At 48.9% G+C, this 20,276-nt stretch overlaps 1 protein-coding gene across 4 annotated transcripts in view; it reads right to left on the reverse strand.

The window, feature by feature from the left end:
• Positions 1-20,276, reverse strand: part of GSDME (gasdermin E) — a 59,914-nt gene that overhangs the window by 16,421 nt on the left and 23,217 nt on the right. For all 4 annotated transcript variants that reach the window (XM_011731189.3, XM_011731187.3, XM_011731188.3 and 1 more), the window contains exons 4-5: positions 3,960-4,131; positions 2,164-2,284 (exon numbers count right to left, since the gene is read on the reverse strand). In XM_011731189.3, the coding sequence (XP_011729491.1) occupies positions 2,164-2,284; positions 3,960-4,131 (293 nt within the window). The remainder of the gene's footprint in view (positions 1-2,163; positions 2,285-3,959; positions 4,132-20,276) is intronic.

Consider the following 20,276-nt stretch of genomic DNA (forward strand, 5'->3'; position numbering starts at 1 on the left):
GATGAACCCGGAGGACAGTATGCTAAGTGAAATCACCCAGGCACAGAAAGACGCATACTACATGGTCTTGTACATGGAACTGAAAAAAGCTGAACTCACAGAAGCAGGGGATAGAATGGTGGTTGCCAGGCACTAGGCTCTGGGAGAAATGGGGAGATGTCAAAGCATGCAAACCTCCAGTTGTAAGCTGGTAAGTTCTGGGGATCTAGCATGGTGATTGTAGCCAATAGTACTGCAGTGTTTACTTGAGACTTGCTGAGAGGGTGGACAATAAGTGTCCTCACCACACACAGGCAAAGGGTAACTATGCTGGGTGATGGATGTGTTCATTAGCTTGACTCAGTAGTAATCCCATCACAATGTCCATGTCTATTGAATCATCGCTTGGACATCTTAAACATACATAGTTTTTGTGTGTCAATCATACCTCAGTAAGCTACGGGGAAGTGACACATTCACTGCTGGCCATCAGTAAGACTGAACAGGACCACAAAGGCAGACGTAGGGGGACTAGAACCCCAAAAGTGCAGGTGGTGACCCTACTTACCACATACAGATAACAGAGACTAGAAGAACAATTTGATCATCTTCATGATGCAATTTTTTGGAAGACAAGTCTTTTCAAAGAGAAAGAGTAAGATGACAATAATAAGGAAAATGCCCCAGAGGACACAAATTTGGAACTATGGGCCTCAAGGAAGGTATTCTCAGCATTTCTTGGTCCCTGACCGACCTCTTTGACCAATTGCTTCAAACTGACACTTTCTCTTTCTGTCACCTCAGATAAATCATTTCACTACCCTAAAATGCAGGCTGCTTCATTTGCAGAATGAGAGAGGGAGGCTCCGTGCACTCCTTCTGTGCCTCGCCTGTTTCTCCTAGGGATCCTCAAACACCCTTCAGCTTGTGGACAGCAGCACAGGAGGACACTAAGCGTTCTGTTCGAGTCCCTCTAGTGGTCGCTGAATGGCATCGTGACTCATGTGGGCTTAGCGAGGGCAGGAGCTGTCTCACGGGAGACTGCCCCCCCTTCCACAAATGGGGGAGGAGCGGGAGGCAGCAGCAGGCATGTGCATGGTCTATCACGGCACTTTTAAAAACTGCTGTTACAGAAAATGTCAAACTGCATAGGAATAGAGAAGAGGAGCGTGAACCAGCATGTGCCCATCGGCCAGCTTCAGCCACTGTCCCCTCTCAGTCACGCCTCCTTCCCTCAGCAGCTGCCCACGCTCACACCCTTTATGCTCCACTCATATTATTTTTGAAGCAAACCACAGACATCTTACCATTTCATTCGTGAATGTTTCAGTGTACATCTCTCAAAGACAGGATGACTCATTTTTATAAATATAACTATAATACCATTGTCATACCTAAAAAACTTCACGATTTATTATGTTACATTTACCCACTTATGTCCCTAAGGAGCGGTCACACTGCTTTCATGAGTGAACACAACCTCTTCTCATTGGGAACATGAGGAGGGAAGGGGCTGTGAGCACCTAAAATGAGCAGACACTCACTGAACCAAAGCTTGGAATTTCTTCCCTGACAACGGCAGGGTCTCCACGCTTTGAACACACTCGTGATCAGCAGAGGAAAGTCAAGTTCAGCATGTCTGGCTTCGTACTTGGGGAAAGGAGGTGGGATGACAATAATGGTGATAATGCTATTAATAGCAAAGGTGGAGGAGTTAATAAATGGCCACTGTGCCAGGCACTTCATAGGCCTCATCTCATTAAATCTTCACACAGCCCTGTGAAGAAATGCCCTTCACCTTCCAGGGACGGGGAAGCCAAGACTCAGCAAGATTCAGCAACTTGCCTGAGACCTCATAGGACATCGTGGCACCAGGGTTGATGCCCAGTGTGTCTGACGCAGAGCCCAGGTTGATGCCCAGAGGGCACAGCCCAGCCCTCTACCATGCTGGTGGAACTCACCCCACACCAATGCTGGGGGAGAGGGTGGCATTGCTCCAGGCATCCCTCACCACACCTCTCCCCCAGCACAGCCCACATGTCCAGGGACCATGTCATGGGACAGTCTGTCCTCTTCAGACCTCTTTCCCTCTCTTCCCACAGTCTCCAAAGCAGTCGAGTCCTCTGCAAAGCAGTCGAGTCCCTCCGCTGGGGATCCCTCAGCACCACAGGAGGTGGCACTCACCGAACTGGCCGTCCAGTTTCACGTATAACTCAATGACACCGTAGGCAATGGTGGTGGCAGCTGGGATCTCCAGCACCACGCTGGAGTCCTTGGTGACATTCCCATCCTCCGTCGCTGACACCTGTGGGCAAAAGCGCACACACTTCCACCTGTGCACTTGGGCTCTCCCTGCTGCTCTGTTCCCCACTGCAGCCAGCCTCATGTCTTGCACATAACAGATGCTGAGCAATGTCCACAGAACTGAGTGGAACAGAGGAGCCAGCCAGCATGGGGGATGGGGGATTCAATCTTTGTTGGCATCACTACACATATTCCCAAGTAAATGGCCAACCTGGTGGCATCAAAGCGAGATTCCAGAGTGTGGGATACAGTGAAGTTAGGTCTACAGTGCTGTGCAAAGATCATACAATACATAAGATCACCTCCCAGTTCCCTCCATCACAGATTATGGAAACAACTGAAATCCTAATGAAAACCTTAAACAGTAGCAAAGTTGGACTGGGAGAACCTAGCTGAGAGGGCCCCCTGCCCCATGCATATCACTCCGGACCCCTGTAGGTGGTGCACAGTGCTGATAAAACCAGGAACAGAGACGGAAGTGGGGAGAGGCCGGAGGGAGGAGAGGCAGGAAATGCTAAGAAGTCAGGCACCAAAGCTCCCGCCTTTAAACGCTCTCACAAACAGGACCCCTTCCCACGATGTCCTGGTGAGAGGAAGATGATAATCTATTTGTTGGCCAAACACTGGCAATCAGAGAACTTTTCTTAGCAACTTGATCCTGGTCAGAGTGTGTTGCTTTGGGTGGGGAAATGGCAGCCGGCCTCCTGACTCTCAAAGGCTCCAAAACTCTGGCAGGAAGTGACTGTGGCAGGAGCACCGGCAGGGCCAGCCTGAGCCATCTCCCATCGGCACCTCCCTCGCTGCTGCTATCCAGCCCCACCCCAGCAAGAGTGCTGGCCCCAGACCTCTACCTCCAGCTCCTTCCAAATACAACTTTCAGGGTTCCTTAGAAAAAGCCAAAAGTCATCCCAAGAAGTCAATCTCTAAGAAAATATCAGCCACCATGGCAAGCTGGAGGAGAAAGAGTTTGGGGTTGACAGCCACCTAGTCCATTGAAGTTTAGTACTGGCTCATGGATCAGCTTGGTAAGACTGTCAATAACCTTAATCCAGAAGAATCTATGTAGAGATAGCTAGATCTTACCTGCCCTAACTCAACCCACAAAGGATTTGCAGCAGCTAATTCCAAGTAATCACTGTGAGAGCCCCAGCTCTGAGAGGCTCTAGGGATTCTCTTGCATTTGGCCTGGTCAGTGCCTGTGTGTCCATTTTTCTTGGTGGAAACATCTGCCGCCTACAGGGAAAGCATCTGACATGGGCCCACCCGGCCCATTCGAATGCCTGCGGCCCTGCCCTGATTCAGGAATGAACACATCCCGGGGTGGTCTGGTGAGACTGGGTCCTAGGCCCCCTCACACCTGGAGTTGCAGCAAATCAGGAGCAAGCCTGGAGCTGCCAGCCCCGTAGGGACAGCCCATCCGAGAGGGGATCGACCCAGGGAAGGTGGCTCCCTATATCCTCAAGGCCTGGATCCAGCAGTGACTGGAGCCAATTTCCCCAAGTGTTTCAGCTACATGAGCCAATACACTCTTGCTCGTTTAAGCCAGTGTGAGTTGGGTTTCTGTTAACTTGCTACAGAAAGAGTCCTGACTAATGAAGACACCACCCAAAGAGGCCCCCGACCAAGGTCTCCATGACTGCCCAGCCGTGACCACAGGGCAGCCCAGCCGCACGCACCTGCACCGTCTTTGTCTGGATGCCCACGATGCCACCACACTTCTCCTCGACCTGCGTGTGCTCGGAGATCACACACTTCTGCACCGTCATGATCTTCTGTGTCAAAACACACAGGACCTCATTCCTTCCCTCCAGCACCTGCTGGAGCACAGGGTTTCTCAGATTTATTGTTCTGAAAAAGAAAAATGGCTGTGAGTGGCCTAGTGCCTCAGGGGACACTGGGGTCGTGTAAATTTCCTCTTGCACAGCAGGCAGCTGAGGAGTGAGCAGGTGACAGCGAGGCTTTGCTGATTTCCTGGTGATGAAAGAGGGGACAGGTCACCTGGAAAGGCATAAACCAAACTCTCTTGAGGCCACCTCAGAGCTGCCAGGCCTCTGGGGGCCCAGGCTAGATGCTAGAGGGAAGGGGGCTTTCAGTCAAACAGCAGCACCCGTTGTCAAAGAGAAGAAAAGAAAATCAACCAGGGCCAGGTGCAGTGGCTCACATCTGTAATCCCAGCACTTTGGGAGGCTGAGGCAGGCAGATTACTTGAGATCAGGAGTTCGAGACCAGCCTGGCCAACATGGTGAAACCCTGTCTCTGCCAAAAATACAAAAATTAGCCAGGCGTGGTGGTGCACGCCTGTAATCCTAGCTACTCAGGAGGCTGAGGCACAAGAATCACTTGAACCTGGGAGGCGGAGGTTACAATGAACTGAGATCGTGCCATTGCACTCCAGCCAGGGCAACAGAGCAAGACTCCATCTCAAAAACAAAAACAAAAAAAAAAAAAAAAAAAAAAAGGAAAAGAAAAGAAAACTAACCAGGAAGGAAACTGAATCCATGTGCCTTAGGCCCTGGGAACTCCACTTTGTTCTTTAATCAGAGCTGAGGGATGTCAGACATCACAGCCGTGGCTCAGGGAACACAGGATTATGATGGGAGGAATGGTGACCAATTGCTTCTCATGGAGAAAGGAATAGGCCTAAAGTACGAGTAGCCAGAAGGAAATTAGATCTGAACTAAGAGGAAACTTCTTAACCTGTCTAGGAAAGATGTTTCATCTCTTAGAAGGGGCTCGATGTCTTTTTACACATGGGGAAACTGAGGCTGGTTATGCATGGCCTGTCCAGAGTCACTCAGCAGAGATTTGGGGCTCCCACCCAGCCACTTAAAATTCTACAAACTTTCAAGAACAGACTAAATGTTTATTTACAGGAGGTAATTTCATGCTTAGAAGCAAATGATGAAATAACTTCTCTGGAGATCTCATTCAATGCTATGATTCTATGAAATGGACAGGAAAAGAACCAAATTAGAGTTGGTGACAGCACAAGAAAAATTATGGTATCCATGCTGGTATTTTTTTTAAGAGGTTAATTACCTTGAAAAGCTCAGCACCCATCCCTGACCACACACGTGCTGGGTCACCCATCCTAGACAGACTCCGATTCTCTGGGCTTCAGAAAGTAGCCCTGGAACTGGCATGAGTAGCTAGGACAGTCCCATCTCAGTGTAATCACCTGCCCAGAGTAGAAACAACTTGCACGTCCGTCAACAGATGAATGGAGAAACGAAATGTGCTATAGTCATATAATGAGGTATCATATAGCCATAAAAAGTATGAAGTTGGGCCGGGCACAGTGGCTTATGCCTGTAATCCCAGCACTTTGGGAGGCAAAGGCAGGCAGATCACCTGAGGTCAGGAGTTCGAGACCAGCCTGACCCACATGGAGAAACCCTGTCTCTACTAAAAATACAAAATTAGCCAGGCGTAGTGGCGCATGCCTGTAGTCCCAGCTACCCAGGAGGCTGAGGCAGGAGAATCGCTAGAACCTGGGAGGTGGAGGTTGCGGTGAGCCAAGATCATGCCACTGCACTCCAGCCTGGGCAACAAGAGCGAAACTCCGTCTCAAAAAACACAGAAGTGAAGTTCTGACATCTGCTGCAACATGGGTGAACCTTGAAGACATTATGCCAAGTGACATACTCCAGGGACAAATGAACAATGTTGATTGTATGGTTCCTCATATGAAATATCTGGAATAGGCAAATTCATAATGACAGAAAGCAGATTGGAGTTTACCGGGGCTGCAGGGCGGGAGAAGGAGAGTCACTGCCTGATGGCTGCAGAGTTCCTATTTGAGGTGATGAAGAAGTTCTAGAAGTGGAGAGTAGAGATGACGGCACAACAGGGTGAATATATTTAATGCCACTGAATTTTACACTTAAAAATGGTTACAACAGTAAATGTTTGTCTCATCTATTTTACCACAATAAAAAATAGATAAGACGTAGGAAAAACGGGTTCAATCTTAGTACTGGTTAAGGAAATTCAAATTATAACAGTGTCTCACACATGATAAAAATAGACTGATAACAACCACAAAGCTGCCCAGAGACTCCATTTCCAGGAAGGAATGGGAAACGGGGACCTTGGAGCCTGCAGGGCTGGGGTTCAGATCTCGGCTCTGCCCTCCCACTGGGCAAGCCCAGTGAAGAACCACCTCTGTACCTAGGTTTCCTCGTGGATGAACTGTTAGTAACAGGGCCCCCCTCCTCATGGGGTTGCGTCAGGGTTTAGATGAGACGCATGCAGTGAGCCATTAGGGTGTGCCAAGCACAGAGTTAAATGCCACACAAACACTGGCTGGCTCCACCCACCTTCCCGTGTCCCTCTGTGAGGCTCACAAAACAAAGCCACAGTGTGTGCCCTGCGTGGGAATTATGGGGCACTGAATTGAGTCAGAGGTACTTTTCCACATCACTCCCTTCTTCAAAGCCTTGGATGGCTATATCCCATGTCCACTGCTCTCCCAGGCCCCGTGTGATCTGCCCTGCCCCCTGTTGACTTTACCTTCCAGCCTTCTCACTATGCCTTAAAAATGCCAGTTGTGTGCCCACCCCGAGGCCTCGGCACGCGTTCCCTGACAGCCACATTTCACTGACTCACTGGTCACCTCCTCGGGGAAGCGTTCCCTGCACCCCCATCATGCTATCACACCCTGAGATCACTTCTCTGGAGACCACATTTCCATCGGATATTTTTCTAGCTCATTCCTTCATCTGCTCATGGCCTGCCTCCCCCATGGAGAATATAAACCCTATGGAGGTGGCGAGTGTGCCATCCTATTGACTGCATATCTCAGGGCCAGGATCAGTGCCTAGTGTATAGGAAGAGCTCAGGAAATATTTTTGGAATAAATGAGTAAATAAAACTTGTGGGGTTTTCCCCTCTATTTGCTTGAATGAATGTGTACATATGTATTTGTGCATCCACGTGTGAAAGACAGAAGACACGGAAGACGGGGGAAATGGAGGATCCGCAGCTTGGATCAAAAAAGGGTGCATAGCAGATGCGATCTTCCTAAAGGATTGCATGCCTTGGTCCCACAGGCAAAGACTTTAAAGATAAAAGCCATTGTAACCACCAGTCAGAACATACTGTTCCCTTTCCAGTGGTCTCTTCCTTCTATTGCTCAAAATTCTATCTTCTAGCAGATCCTTGAACGCCTGTCTGTGCCCTCACTTACAGCTATGGGCTCCTCCCAGCTAGACACACGTCAGACGCATCACCGCCTGGTGACGACCCCACAACTGCCGCCTTTCGGAGTCGGATGTGACTCTGCTGGATTGGAAATCACAGCCCTCCTACCTGCCCTACACAGAGTCCACTGAACACCTGACACTGCTCCTAGCCAATGTGAAATTGTTCGAAAAGAAAAAGCTCAGCCTAGACCACTCAAGACTCCACTGCTTAAAATGCCCACCTCCCTCCAGAACCCCCACCTCAAACACCAAAAGAGAGGGGCAGCCGTCTACGCAGGCGGGCGGGCAACTGCCTGCTATATCCGATGACAGGGCAGTCCTGAGACGCTTGCTGAGTCGCTGCCTTCAAAAGGCCTCTGTGGGGTGGAGCCACTGCAGCGCTGTGTTTGGCTGGTTTCTGAACTAGGTGGGCGCAGGAGAGCCCTGGGTGGGAACAGAAGCTCCCCCAGGGACGGAGACTGTCTCCAAGGCCAGGATTCGGGTGACCAGAAACGTAAGTGTCACACAGCCACAGCTCATGCAGGCCGCTGGGAATCCTTCCCTGGGCTACCAAGGCAGGGCTGCAAGAACCGCAGGCATCATCCACCTAGCAGCAAACACTTCCACCCAAGTCACTGGGATTCTGTTTCCCAGGACAGTGCTGCCACCTTTTGGAAACCAAATGCTGGACAAATTTAATCATCTTTAGTTAGGAGAGGCCCCATGGGGACAGAGGAGAAGCTACACGTCAGGGAAAATGCATTGTTTGACTTTCTGAAAAAGCAATCTCCGGAGGGAATTCTTCCCCATCTCCTCCCTGAGTCAACTCCACCAGGCCCCAAGCAGCCCCAGGGGGAGAGCCGGTGTCCCCTGGGGACAGAGTTCTCAGGTGCAGACCCAGAACAGTTCAAGGTCACCTGGCCCTCCTCAGAACAGAAATCACCATGCCACAGGGCTCTCCTGCACCCACCTAGTGCAGAAACCAGCCAAACTCCAATGCGATTTGTTTACTGTATAACCTGATATATTTTATTATATGCATTTAAAGAGGTCCCATGGGTTTCTTCAACTGCTAATGGAGTTCATGAAACAAAAACATTTAAAACTCTCAATTGAGGGTTTCAGAAGAGTTAAAAAAAAAAAAAAAAAAGCCTCAGAGAGGTTGATGGCAGTAACCAAAGTCACAGCTGGGAAGCCCAGGTCTTTTTACAGTGGCCCACATGACCACAGCATCCATAGCTGCTGTCTCCCTCCTCTGGGTGAGGGTACCTTTGGGCTGTACTAGGAATTGAATCTTCATCTCCATTAACTCTTGTATTGCTATACTGGTTAGCTATGTAAATATCTTGCCTATCTAACCAGACCAGTAGATGGAGGCTGGAAAAGCAAGTTATACCCAAGTCCTCTGGGAATCTTTATCAGAATATCCATGCCTGCCTGTCCTCCCCAAGCCCATCTCACTCTCCTCGTGGTTGCCGCCCTGTGCCCTTTGACAGTTCTTCCCCGACTTGTCCTGATTTCTTTCCTCTCGGGCCCTGTGAGAGCCACTGAGCAACACAGACAGAATGGCTTTAGAGACACAGAAAGCTATTAGCAGTGGTCGCCTCTTGGGTGGGGAACGAGATGGCTAGGAGGGATTTTTCACCTTTTCTCTTTTGGCCTTTTGACATTTAAACCACATGAATGGATTGCCCAGTTCAAAAAAAAAATTGTATTTAAAAAAAAGGCCTTCTGGACAGACTGTAAGCTCCTGAAGGACAAAGTACCTTGCTCTTTTTATTGGTGCCTAGCCCTGTGCTATCCACCCAGTTGGGGGATAAACGAATGATTTATCACATAAATCTGGGCAGGATTGGAATGAGACCCTCTCCCCGAGTCCGGCCAGGAGCCAATGCCCAAAGACAGGGAAAATGGAGCAGAAGCTCTTCCAAGAGAAAATGAACAAGCAGATGTTCTTCGTCTGCTTTACACATCTGTCTAAGGGTAGCCTCCTCGCTCTTCCAGGCGGGGGGCGGGGGGGGAATATGAAAGCAAGAACAGGACGCCACCGAGGCAGAGGTGTATATCCTCAACAGAAAGGGCCAGCCCCAAAGGAACAAGTCTGGAGGCAGGGGAAGAGGCTGCACACTCAGTCGAGAAGAACGCCCGCTCCTCACTCAGGGGCTTGCTGAACCCCCCAGCCATTTCTACTGTGAGGCCGCCCTTCTGCCCATACCTGGCAGGTCGGTATAACACAAACACCTGGAGTTGGCCCGGAGTCGGTTCCCCGCTCTATCTCCAATTTAATGTTTGTCCCCTCTACGTTTCATGTTGAAATGTGATCCCTGGCGCTAGAGGGGGGCCCTGGTGGGAGGTGTCTGGGTCACGGGGTTGGATCCCTCATGAAAGGCTTGGTGCCCGCCGTACAATAATGAGTGAGTTTTCACTGTGAGTTCACACTGGTTAAGAGTGTGGTACCTTCCCCCTCACTCTTTCTTGCTCCTGCTCCTGCCATGTGACATGTTTGCTCCTCTTTCACCTTTTTCCATGACTGGAAGCTTCTAGAGGCCTCACCAAGAGCAGATGCTGGCACTATGCTTCCTGTACAGCCTGCAGAGCCATGAGCCAACTAAACCTCTCTTCTGTATAAATCACCCAGTCTCAGGTATTTCCTTATAATACTGCAAACAGACTAACACAGTCTCTTCCTAGCTGAGCTGCTGCTCCAGTCCTGAAGCTTAGTTTCCACATCTGTAAACTTGAGAATTTGCTCTGAGGGTGACGTTCAGGGAGTTCCTGCATTAAATGACCCACGCTCTACTCAGCAGATGGCAGGTGCTCCGTAAATGTTTTTTTTTCCTCCCACTACTGGCAGGGAAGGCAAGTCAAGATCCCTTTCCAGGGTGGTCAAAGAAATGGCCAGAATTTTCAGGATGCTTTATAAGGGAGCCCTCAGCCAGGAAGTGGACCCTCAAAGCAATTACAAGCATGGCTCCATGGACACAGGACAGGAGTTGGATACAAGATGTGGGAACATTCAAGACAGCAACTACATGATACAGGAAGGGAGATGGCTGGAAAAGGAGACCAGGCAGGAGCTGCTGGGAGGCAGCAGGCAGTGATGGAGGGAGGGAAGCGTGGCCCAGAGCCCAGCGTGGTTGCTGGGGACCAGAGCAGCCCAGCAGGAAGGGAGGCTCCAGCTCTTCCAGCATCCATCAGCTCCCCAGGCCCAGCCCTAATGAAGCCACCTCCTCTCCCAGCCTGAAGCTTTAATTTCTATTTTCTCTGCTTCTAAGGCTTTCAAGAGCCAAAATGCAAACTCACAGAGGAGAAACCCAGAGATGACTTTTAAAAGTCTGACGCTATCCAAAAGGAGGGAAGCAGGTTTCTTTACCAAAGCATAAAGGAGGTCCCCGGGATGCCTCCTGCAGAGACACAGGAGGGCAAGCTTTGTCATGCAGACCCCACACTTCAACTCTCCTTCATTCACCTCCACAAATACCTGAGTCCTGCTATGCTCCAGGCACCAGGCCAGATGCAAGCTTCTCAGGGAACAGGCCAAGGCAGCCACCACTAGCAGGGTCCTCTTACACAAAGGCTCTTGATAATAACAATGGTCTCCAGGAAGTTTCCAATGGAAACCCTGGGGAGCCTGGCAAGGTTCTCCAAACCCTAGGGGACATCATGACGGACCAGGAGCTTTTGTTGAGTCTGCTGTGGAGAAATTATAAGACTAGAAGGGACCCAAGGGGACTATCTAGTTCTGGGCAGAAAATCAGTTTTATCTTTATTTTCACCTCGATTAATCCATCAGCTATTACTGCCCGGCTGTAGGAAAAGGATTCGAAGGCTGAGTGTGGGCTGGAAGACAGTAAGGAAGAAGAAAGCTGTGATTAAGTGGCAGCGTCTTCTTGGACATGGGAATGTGGGTGGCCCTGATCACCTGGATCTAACCCAGTTCTCTGCTCCTTAGTGAAGAATGCGCCCCAAAGAGGCGACAGGCCCACCTGAACCACATGGCCTGTTAGTGGCAGTGCCAAAATCAGGAACTGCATCTTCTCACTCTGAGACCAGTGTGCTTTTTCCACTGCACTCTTCTAAAGAACACCAAAAAGTGAAAGGTACAAATGCAGACTGAGGAAATGGTGCCGTACTGCCAGAGCTGGTTTCAACATCTCCCCAGAAACAGAGATGGGGACATGACAGAGAGTCAAAAGATGGCGGCCAGCCTGCTGCCGCAGGAATATTAAGCAACCCACAGAAACGGACATATGTATTGATGATAAAGGCTTTAGAAAGTCCGGATTTTCTCCCAAGGGTTTTGATTTATTGGCTAAAACTACAGTTTACAAAGGATCACACGTGTGTTCACAGACCAGCTGTAGAGTGGGAAAATAAGGTCCACAGACTTTGCCTGTAAACTCCTTGGCTTTGCCTGTGTGACATTTCATTAAGTGGGAAAGCCTGCTTCTCTCTTGATAACCTCCACTCTACAGAGGTGGCAAAGAGTTTTATTTCAGTAACTGCCTCCTAAAATCCGGGACCACACACGCCATTGCCTCCTTCATCGGCCGATTTCCCCTCGAAGGTAAGCTCCATTCGCCCTTTTAAAGTCTGTAAGCTTTTTGACAACAAGGCAGGAGAGCAGCGCTCAAACCACATCTGTGCTGCTTCTGCAGGCACTGTCCCCGGCATCCTGTCCCGGGAAGGCTGCAAAACTCTCCCTCACTACGAGTGGGGGTGCCACTAGCTGCCGTCCCCAGCACTGTTCCAGAGCTAAGGGGCCTGTAACAGGGGAGGAAGAGACGGGATGCACCCAGCCCCGCCAATGAGTCTTGATTTGTCTCTCGGCCATTCTTGGTCACTCCATTTTTCTCATCAGGAATAGGGGGTAATTCTGGCCAATAAGACCTGGGGAAAGTCTGTTAGGGGTTCTCAAGCTTTTCTCCCTCTTAAAAAGGGACACAAAGAAGAGGCCACTTTTCTGCCTCTGGAATCTTTTGTCTGCAATGTGGCTGCCATTTAGGGACCAAGAGAACTTGGGCTGCCAGGACAAGCAACAGATGGTGGCTGCCACAGGGGTCCACGGAGCCACTGAACTGACCTTCTGCCGTTAACCATTCAGTCAACCAGGATGCACCCTCTTTGAGGTGTTTTCTTATGTGCAATAATAACAAATGTTCTTTGCAACCAGACACCCTAACTGGTATATGAAGTGACCGTCATCCTTATTTCACAAAGCAACAAGAAGCACGAAGAACTCAGAAGCCAAGGGGCTGGGTGAGAATGCAGCTCAGTACTGTCCACCCCCGAAGCTCTGCGCCCATCTGCCTCTCCCTCCTGAACCTTCCTGGGCCCTGCATACAGAAGGCGCTTAATGCATGCTTGATTGTTAAAGAACTGGCAGTCTTTCTGCTCGATCCCACGTGATCTTCCCGGAGTCAGGAAGTGGATCCTCTTGGAAACCAACGCAGCCGCCCACTGGCTCCCCAGCACCTACCAGCAGTCCCCATTTCAACCACGTTTCATAACAGAAACTTCCCACACATCAGAGATGCTCAGCCCACAGCCGGGGGCAGGAAATCTCTTGAAACCTCAACTCCTGTGCCCTGGGCCTCCACTTCCAACACAGTGAGATAAGCCCTGCTCTTTCCCTCTCTCTCTCTCTCTCTCACTTGGCTGTAATGAAGATGACTTCAGGGTTGTAAAATGCTGGGAAAAGCAAAATTGGGGCAGAATACTCACTGCCCATTGTTGCCAAAGTGGCCAGGTCACCCGCAGACTGTGGCTGCTCCGCCTCTATCCACATTATAGTCTCTAATACTTTAGCTTACTCACATACGACGACCCGTGGAAAGAAAAAGGGAAAAATGAGCACCTGTAGATGTTCAGCCCTTCAGATGAGTGATTAACTGCAACCAGTGGATGAGATGCAACAAGCCTGGAAGATGATAAAGAAACGCAGCTGATGCTGAGAAGTGACTTCACGCCAAAGCCCTTGGAACATGTGTCTGTTTCCAAGCTCTGTGCATAGAAGTTGGATCGGAAAAATCATGTGTTTTGTGAACCTGGTTTGAAATCCTGAATCCAGGCAAACTAATTAATTTCCACATTCAGGCTCCTCAGTTGTAGAATAAAGATAAACCAATTATCCTTTCAAGCAAACTGGGCTCAGTGTGCCGAAGGCACTGCGCCAGACCCCACGACAAAGGAGGCAGGCGCATTCCAGGAGGGAAACAGACACAGACGCAGGCACTTCCGACACACTTGACCCTACAGCGTGGTTCGTATCCCACCAGGGGTGATGTGGCTCCTGAAGGAAGTGGGGTCTAACATGAGGAATTAACTGGGTGACGCAGAAGGAGTGAGTCTGTGCATGCCCTTCGTGCGTCTGTGCAGACAGGAGGAGTGAACGTCAGACAAGGATTGGAGGTAGAAGGAGCCTGGAGTATTAATCCCAGGAACTGAAATAAGCTCAGTGACTGACCTGGGGGATGTGAGGGCAGCTAGTGAGAGATGAGGCTACAGATTGAAAGCATGGCTTTGTTGCACAGAGGAGCCTGTGGGCATCCTCCTAGGACAGGGGAGAACACAGAAGGCATGGCTGGGCAGTGAGGGGATCCAACTGGCTGCCCTGTGGAGAATCAACTGCAAGGGGAGAGATGAAAGCAGGTAAGAGATGGTGGGTGGAGGCCTGCACCATTTCCCAGAGAAACTGTCATAATAAGACTGGGGGAATGGGAACAGGTAAGGCTGATATTGAAGAGGTGGAATCAACTGGTAAGAGACAAGGTGTGGGAGAGAAGGTGAAGGAGCCATGTCTGATATTCAGATTCCTGGCTAAACCAACCGGACTCATGCCTCACCCACCAGCTCATTGGAGGGTTTAGGGAGATGAGAAGTGCCGTGATGAGTTGAGTCTCTGTGTCAGACACTGCATGAACAGCCCAAGGGGAGCAAATATCTGCTCACCTGAATTCTAACTCCTGACTCATCCCAGCCATCCTGACTGTACACACTGCAGCTCATCAGTTCTGAGACACATGTTTTTTTCTTTATATTTTCACATCTCTGAAATCAGGATGTTTTAAAATTGATAGGTGGCACAGTTTAATTGGCAGTGTTCGTTCTCAATGGTACATAGAATAATGGTGCCTCTTTCAATGGATGACATCTTGGATTTGAAGAAATACAATAATGCCTATCAGTCTTAGAAGAAAATAGTACTTGAATGACTCTTCTTAGGACTTAAATCCTATCTAGTTCCAAAAAGATCTGAAGTTGCCTTTAAAAATAAAGCTCGGCGCCTGTAATCCCAGCACTTGGGGAGGCTGAGGCAGGCGAATCACAAGGTCAGGAGATCGAGACCATCCTGGCTAACATGTTGAAACCCCATCTCTACTAAAAAAATACAAAAAATTAGCCGGGCGTGGTGGCGGGCGCCTGTAGTCTCAGCTACTTGGGAGGCTGAGGCAGGAGAATGGCATGAACCCGAGAGGCAGAGCTTGCAGTGAGCCGAGATCGCGCCACTGCACTCCAGCCTGGGTGGCAGAGCGAGACTCTGTCTCAAAAAATAGTAATAATAATAAAATAAAATAAAAAAGAAAGCTCGGCCAGGCACAGTGGCCCACACCTGTAATCCCAGCACTTTGGGAGGCCAAGATGGGCAGATCACAAGGTCAGGAGTTCAAGACCAGCCTGGCCAATATGGTGAAACCCCGTCTCTACTAAAAATGCAAAAATTAGCCGGGCATGGTGCCGCATACCTGTAGTCCCAGCTACTTGGGAGGCTGAGGCAGGAGAATTGCTTGAACCCGGGAAGCAGAGGTGGTAGCGAGCTGAGATCACACCACTGCACTCCAGCCTGGGCAACAGCAGAGCGAGACTCTGTCTCAAAAAAATTAAAAAATAAAACAATAAAAAATAAAGCTCATCGGACAAGGTGATTTCTGTAAAAAGACTAAAACCACTCCCAAGGACAAGTATTGAAGGATCCCCAGCACACCCTTCTCTACAGGAAGCCACCTTTACACTGTGAAAGGAAGCAACAGAAGTCAGACAAGCTTCCAGGGACTCACTAAAACCAAGACCAGGAGACCAAATAATTTAGAAAAAAAATAATAAACTGGCAGAATTTCAGATAGCACAGAGATGAGTGTGGCCTGAGGGTTTCAGGAAAGACATCTTTTAAAAAGAGTGGATTTGGTGGGGCCTTGAGTTTGACAGCTTTGCTTCCCATAGAGAACATGGGGACCAGGACAAGGCCCATGAAGGTCTTACTGACATGGCTTAAGGGCTCCATACGTCTTTACTTAAGAATCAAATCAACATCTCCTGCCACAAACAAAACATGTACAAAGAACAGCCTTTGTGCTTTGCAGACTTCTCCATAGCCCAGCTACACGTCTGGATCAGCACTTATTTTGGGGAACACAGGTTGCTGCTATAGGCAAGAACCAGAGCCCCGCCGACTTTCACTGAAGGCGTCAGTCGCTCCATGGTGGAGTTCAGAATGGTGACTGCACAGGTGCCTACCTCCTCCATGGGAGAGGAAAACAAGAGCTCAGGCAGAACATCATGCTGCACGTCAGAAACTCCAAGGACTTCGTCTCCCTCCTGCAGCTCCGCAGCTCCCTGTCTGGCTCTCAGCAAGCTGCATCACACCTTCCCTCCCTGGGAGCTCTGGCGCTTGCCAGGTTTGCTAGCCAGGCTCTATACTTATTGGTGTAGAGTGGTAACACTAATAGCCACAATGAGTGAGAACTTGCCACATGCCAGGCACCACTATACATGCCCTGTTTATATTCTCTCACTGAGTTCTCACGGTAACAACGATCCCATTTTGCTAATCAAAGAAATACTGGGTTGTGAAGGTAGGAAAAGGTGCCCCTGTATCTTGGTTTAAAGAAAAAGATCTTTGGGTAAGCTGGTTAGGAGGTGGCATAGTAGCATTTATTATGTTATTCCTTACACCCTCCCTCTGTTTCTACCACAAATTGTTTTGATTTTTAAAATGAGCCTGAAGTTTACCACCCTGAACTTGGCCTAAAAATGCCTCCACTTGCCAATACCAGGAGACCAGCATAAAGAGGCACTGCCAGCCCCTCCCACCCCAGACCTTGGGATGCCCTGGTTTATTGGGACCACTTACACCTGCCCTGGAAGGAGAAACACAGCAAAAAGAGAATCAGCGACAGGACCAGAATCAGGAAACTCATGTTCTCCAAGTACATGTGGACAGAAGTCTTCATTGTTAGGCACAAACGGTTTACTAAAAATAATGATTCCAGTGCTGAGTAAAGCACAAAGACAAATGGGATGATCTTCAAACCCTCTGCTAGCCGTCGGGAAATTGATCAGGCAGGAAGGAAGCCCAGTTCAAACTTCCTTTTTTTCCAAGAAAGACATGGCTCCTCAAATCTTTCTCCTTGAGAAACTCCTAAATAAAAGTTAAAGGACCAGGAGCAGAGCAAAATGGCTGAATGGAAGCCTCCCGTGATTGTCCTCCCCGCAGGAACACCAAAGTAAACAACTATCTATACAAAAAAGCACCTTCATTAGAACCAAAAATCAGGTGAGCAATCACAGTACCTGGTTTTCACCTCATTTTGCTGAAAGAGGCACTGAAGAGGGTAGGAAAGGCGGTGTTGAATTGCCAACACCACCCCTCCCCTATCTCTGGGCAGCAGCCATGTGGCACAGAGGGAAAAGCTGTGTGCTGTGGGAGGGAGGGCACAGCAACTGTGGGATTTTGCATTGGAACTCAGTGCTGCCAACACTGGGCAGAACTCAGCCAGCGCCCAGTGGCTGAGACCAGCTAGTGGCTAGACCAGCCCTAGCCAGAGGAGAATCACCCATCCCAGTGGTCAGAACTGAGTTTTGGCAAGCCTCGTCACCATGGGCTAAAGTGCTTTGGTGTTCTAAATAAACTAGAAAGGCAGTCTAGGCCACAAGGACTGCAGCTCCTAGGCAATTCCTAGAGCTTTGCTGGGCTCAAAGCCAGTGGATTTGGGGGGTGGGTACATGACCTACTGAGACACCAGCCAGGGTGGCAAAGGGAGTGCTGGCTCCAACCCTCCCCCACCTCCAACCAGCACAGCATGCAGCTCCAAAAGAGATCCCTTCCTTCTGCTTGAGAGGAGAAGGAAGAGGAAAAAGGACTTTGTACTGTAACCAGAATGCCAGCTCGGCCACAGCAGGATAGGGCAACAGGCAGAGTTGGGAGGCCCCCACTGCAGGCCCTAGCTGCCAGACATTTCTAGACACACCCTGGGCCAGAAAGTAACCTGCTGCCTTAAGGGAAGGATACAGTTGTGACAGGATTCTTGTTCTTCTGACTAAAGAGCCCTGGGCCCTGCATCATCAGCAGCGGTAACCAAGCAACCCATGCCATGAGCCTTGGGTGAGACTGAGACATGCTCACCCAGCTGTGGTCAGGTGTGACTCGGCACTTTCACAGCTGTGCTGGCTTCGAGGAGAGATTCTTTCTGCTCGAGAAAAGCAGAGAGAAGAGTAAAGAGGACTTTGTCTTGCAGCTTAGGCACTAGCTAAGCACAGTGGGGCAGAGAACCAAGCAGGCCCTTCAAGTCTCCAATTCCAGGAGAACTGGATGGCATTTCTGGACCTACCCAGGCCCACAAGGGACCCCACTGCCCTGAAGGGTGAGTCTCAAACCTGCCAGCGTTCACCACAAGCTGACTGAAGAACCCCGGCCTTAAGTGAATATGGGCGGTAGCCTGCCAGTGCTTCTTGTGGGCCTGTGGTGCTGGTGGACACAGGAGGGAATCCTCTGCCTGGGAAAAGGAGAGGGAAGAGTGAAGGGACTTTGTCCCATGGTTTGAATGCCAGTTCAGCCACAGTAGAATAGATTTCTAAGGTTTCCAACTCCAGGCCCTGATTTCTGGACAGCATCTCTGGACCCACCTGGGGCCCCAGGGAACTCACCTTGTGTCTGAGGGGAAGGACATAAGCCTGGCTGGCTTCCCCACCTGCTGATTATACAGCCCTAGGGCCTTGAGCAAACATAGGCAGTAGCCAGGTAGCGGTTACAACAGGCCTTGGGCAAGACCCAGAGCTGTGGTGGCTTCAGTTCTGACCAGAGAAGTCCCAGTGGTGGTGGCCACACAGTTGCTTGTGTCACCTCTCCCCCAGCTCCAGACAGCTCAGCATAGATAGCAACTCAGTTTGTTTTGGAGAAAGTTAGGAAAGAGAACAAGAGTCTCTGCCTGTGATGCACAGAATTCTTCCATATCTTATACAAGACCACCAAGGTGGTACCTCTACAAGTCTATAAGAACCACAAAGTTACTGGGCTTTGGGTGTCCTCTAATGCAGATACAGCTGCAGTGACAAAAAACTTGGATGACAACACCCAAATACCTTTGAATACCTGGAAAGTCTTCCTAAGAAGGATGGGTACAAACAAGCCCAGATTTCAAAAACTGCAATAAATACTTAAATCTTCAAAGCCCAGATACTGACAAACATACACAAGCATCAAGACAATCCAGGAACACATGACTTCACCAAACAAACTAAATTGGGCAACAGAGACCAATCCTGGAGAGACAGAAATATGTGACCTTTCAAATAGAACATTCAAAATAACTGTTTTGAGGAAACTCAAAGAAATTCAAGATAGCACCGACAGGAATTTGGCATTCTATCAGATAAATTTAACAGAGATTGCAATAATTTAAAAGATTCAAAAAGAAATTCCAGAGTTGAAAAACACAATTGACATACTGAAGAACACATCAGAGTCTCTTAATAGCAGAATTAAGCAGCAGAAATAATTAGTGAGCTTGAAGACAGGATTTTTGAAAATATATCAGAGGAGACAAAAGAAAAAAAGAATGAAAAAGAATGAAATACACCTACAAGATCTAGAAAATAGTCTCAAAAGAACAAATCTAAGAGTTATTGGCCTTAAAGAGGAAGGAGAGGAAAAATAGGGGTAGAAAGTTTATTCAAAGGGTAACAGCAGATAACTTCCCAAAGCTAGAGCAAGATAGCAATACCTAAGTACCAGAAGGTTATAGAACATCCAGCAGATTTAACTCAGAGAATACTATCTCAAGGCATTTAATAAGCAAATTCCCAAAAATCAAGGATAAAGAAAGGATCCTAAAAGCAGCAAGAAACTAACTGCATACAATGGAGCTCCAATATGTTTGGCAGCAGACTTTTCAGCAGAAGTCTTAAAGGCCAGGAGAGTGGCATGACATATTTAAAGTGCTGAAGGAAAAAATCATTTACACTAGAATAGGATATTCAGCAAAAATACCCTTCAAACATGAAGGAGAAATACAGACTTTCTCAGACAAAAAAAAAAAGCTGAAGGACTTTATCAACACCAGATCTGTCCTACAAGAAATGCTAAAGAGAGTACTTCAATCAGAAAGGACATTAAGGAGCAATAAGAAATCATCTGAAACTCCAAAATGTACTTGTAATAGTAAGAATACAGAAAAAACACAGACTACTATAACACTGTCACTGTGGTGTGTAAACTACTCATATCTTAAGCAGAAAGACAAAAAGATGAACCAATTACAAATAATAACTACAGGGCTGGGCGCAGTGGCTCATGCCCATAATCCCAACACTTTGGGAGGCCGAGGCAGGTGAATCACCTGAGGTCAGAAATTCGAGACCAGCCTGCTCAACATGGCGAAACCTCCCCTCCCCGCCCGGTCTCTACTAAAAATACAAAAAATTAGCCAGGCATGGTGGCGGACACCTGTAATCCCAATTACTCAGGAGGCTGAGGCAAGGAGAATCACTTGAACCCAGGAGGTGGAGGTTGCAGTGAGCTGAGATCGCACCACT

This window comes from Macaca nemestrina, chromosome 4 (genome assembly GCF_043159975.1).
Source record: "Macaca nemestrina isolate mMacNem1 chromosome 4, mMacNem.hap1, whole genome shotgun sequence".
Lineage (NCBI taxonomy): Eukaryota > Metazoa > Chordata > Mammalia > Primates > Cercopithecidae > Macaca > Macaca nemestrina.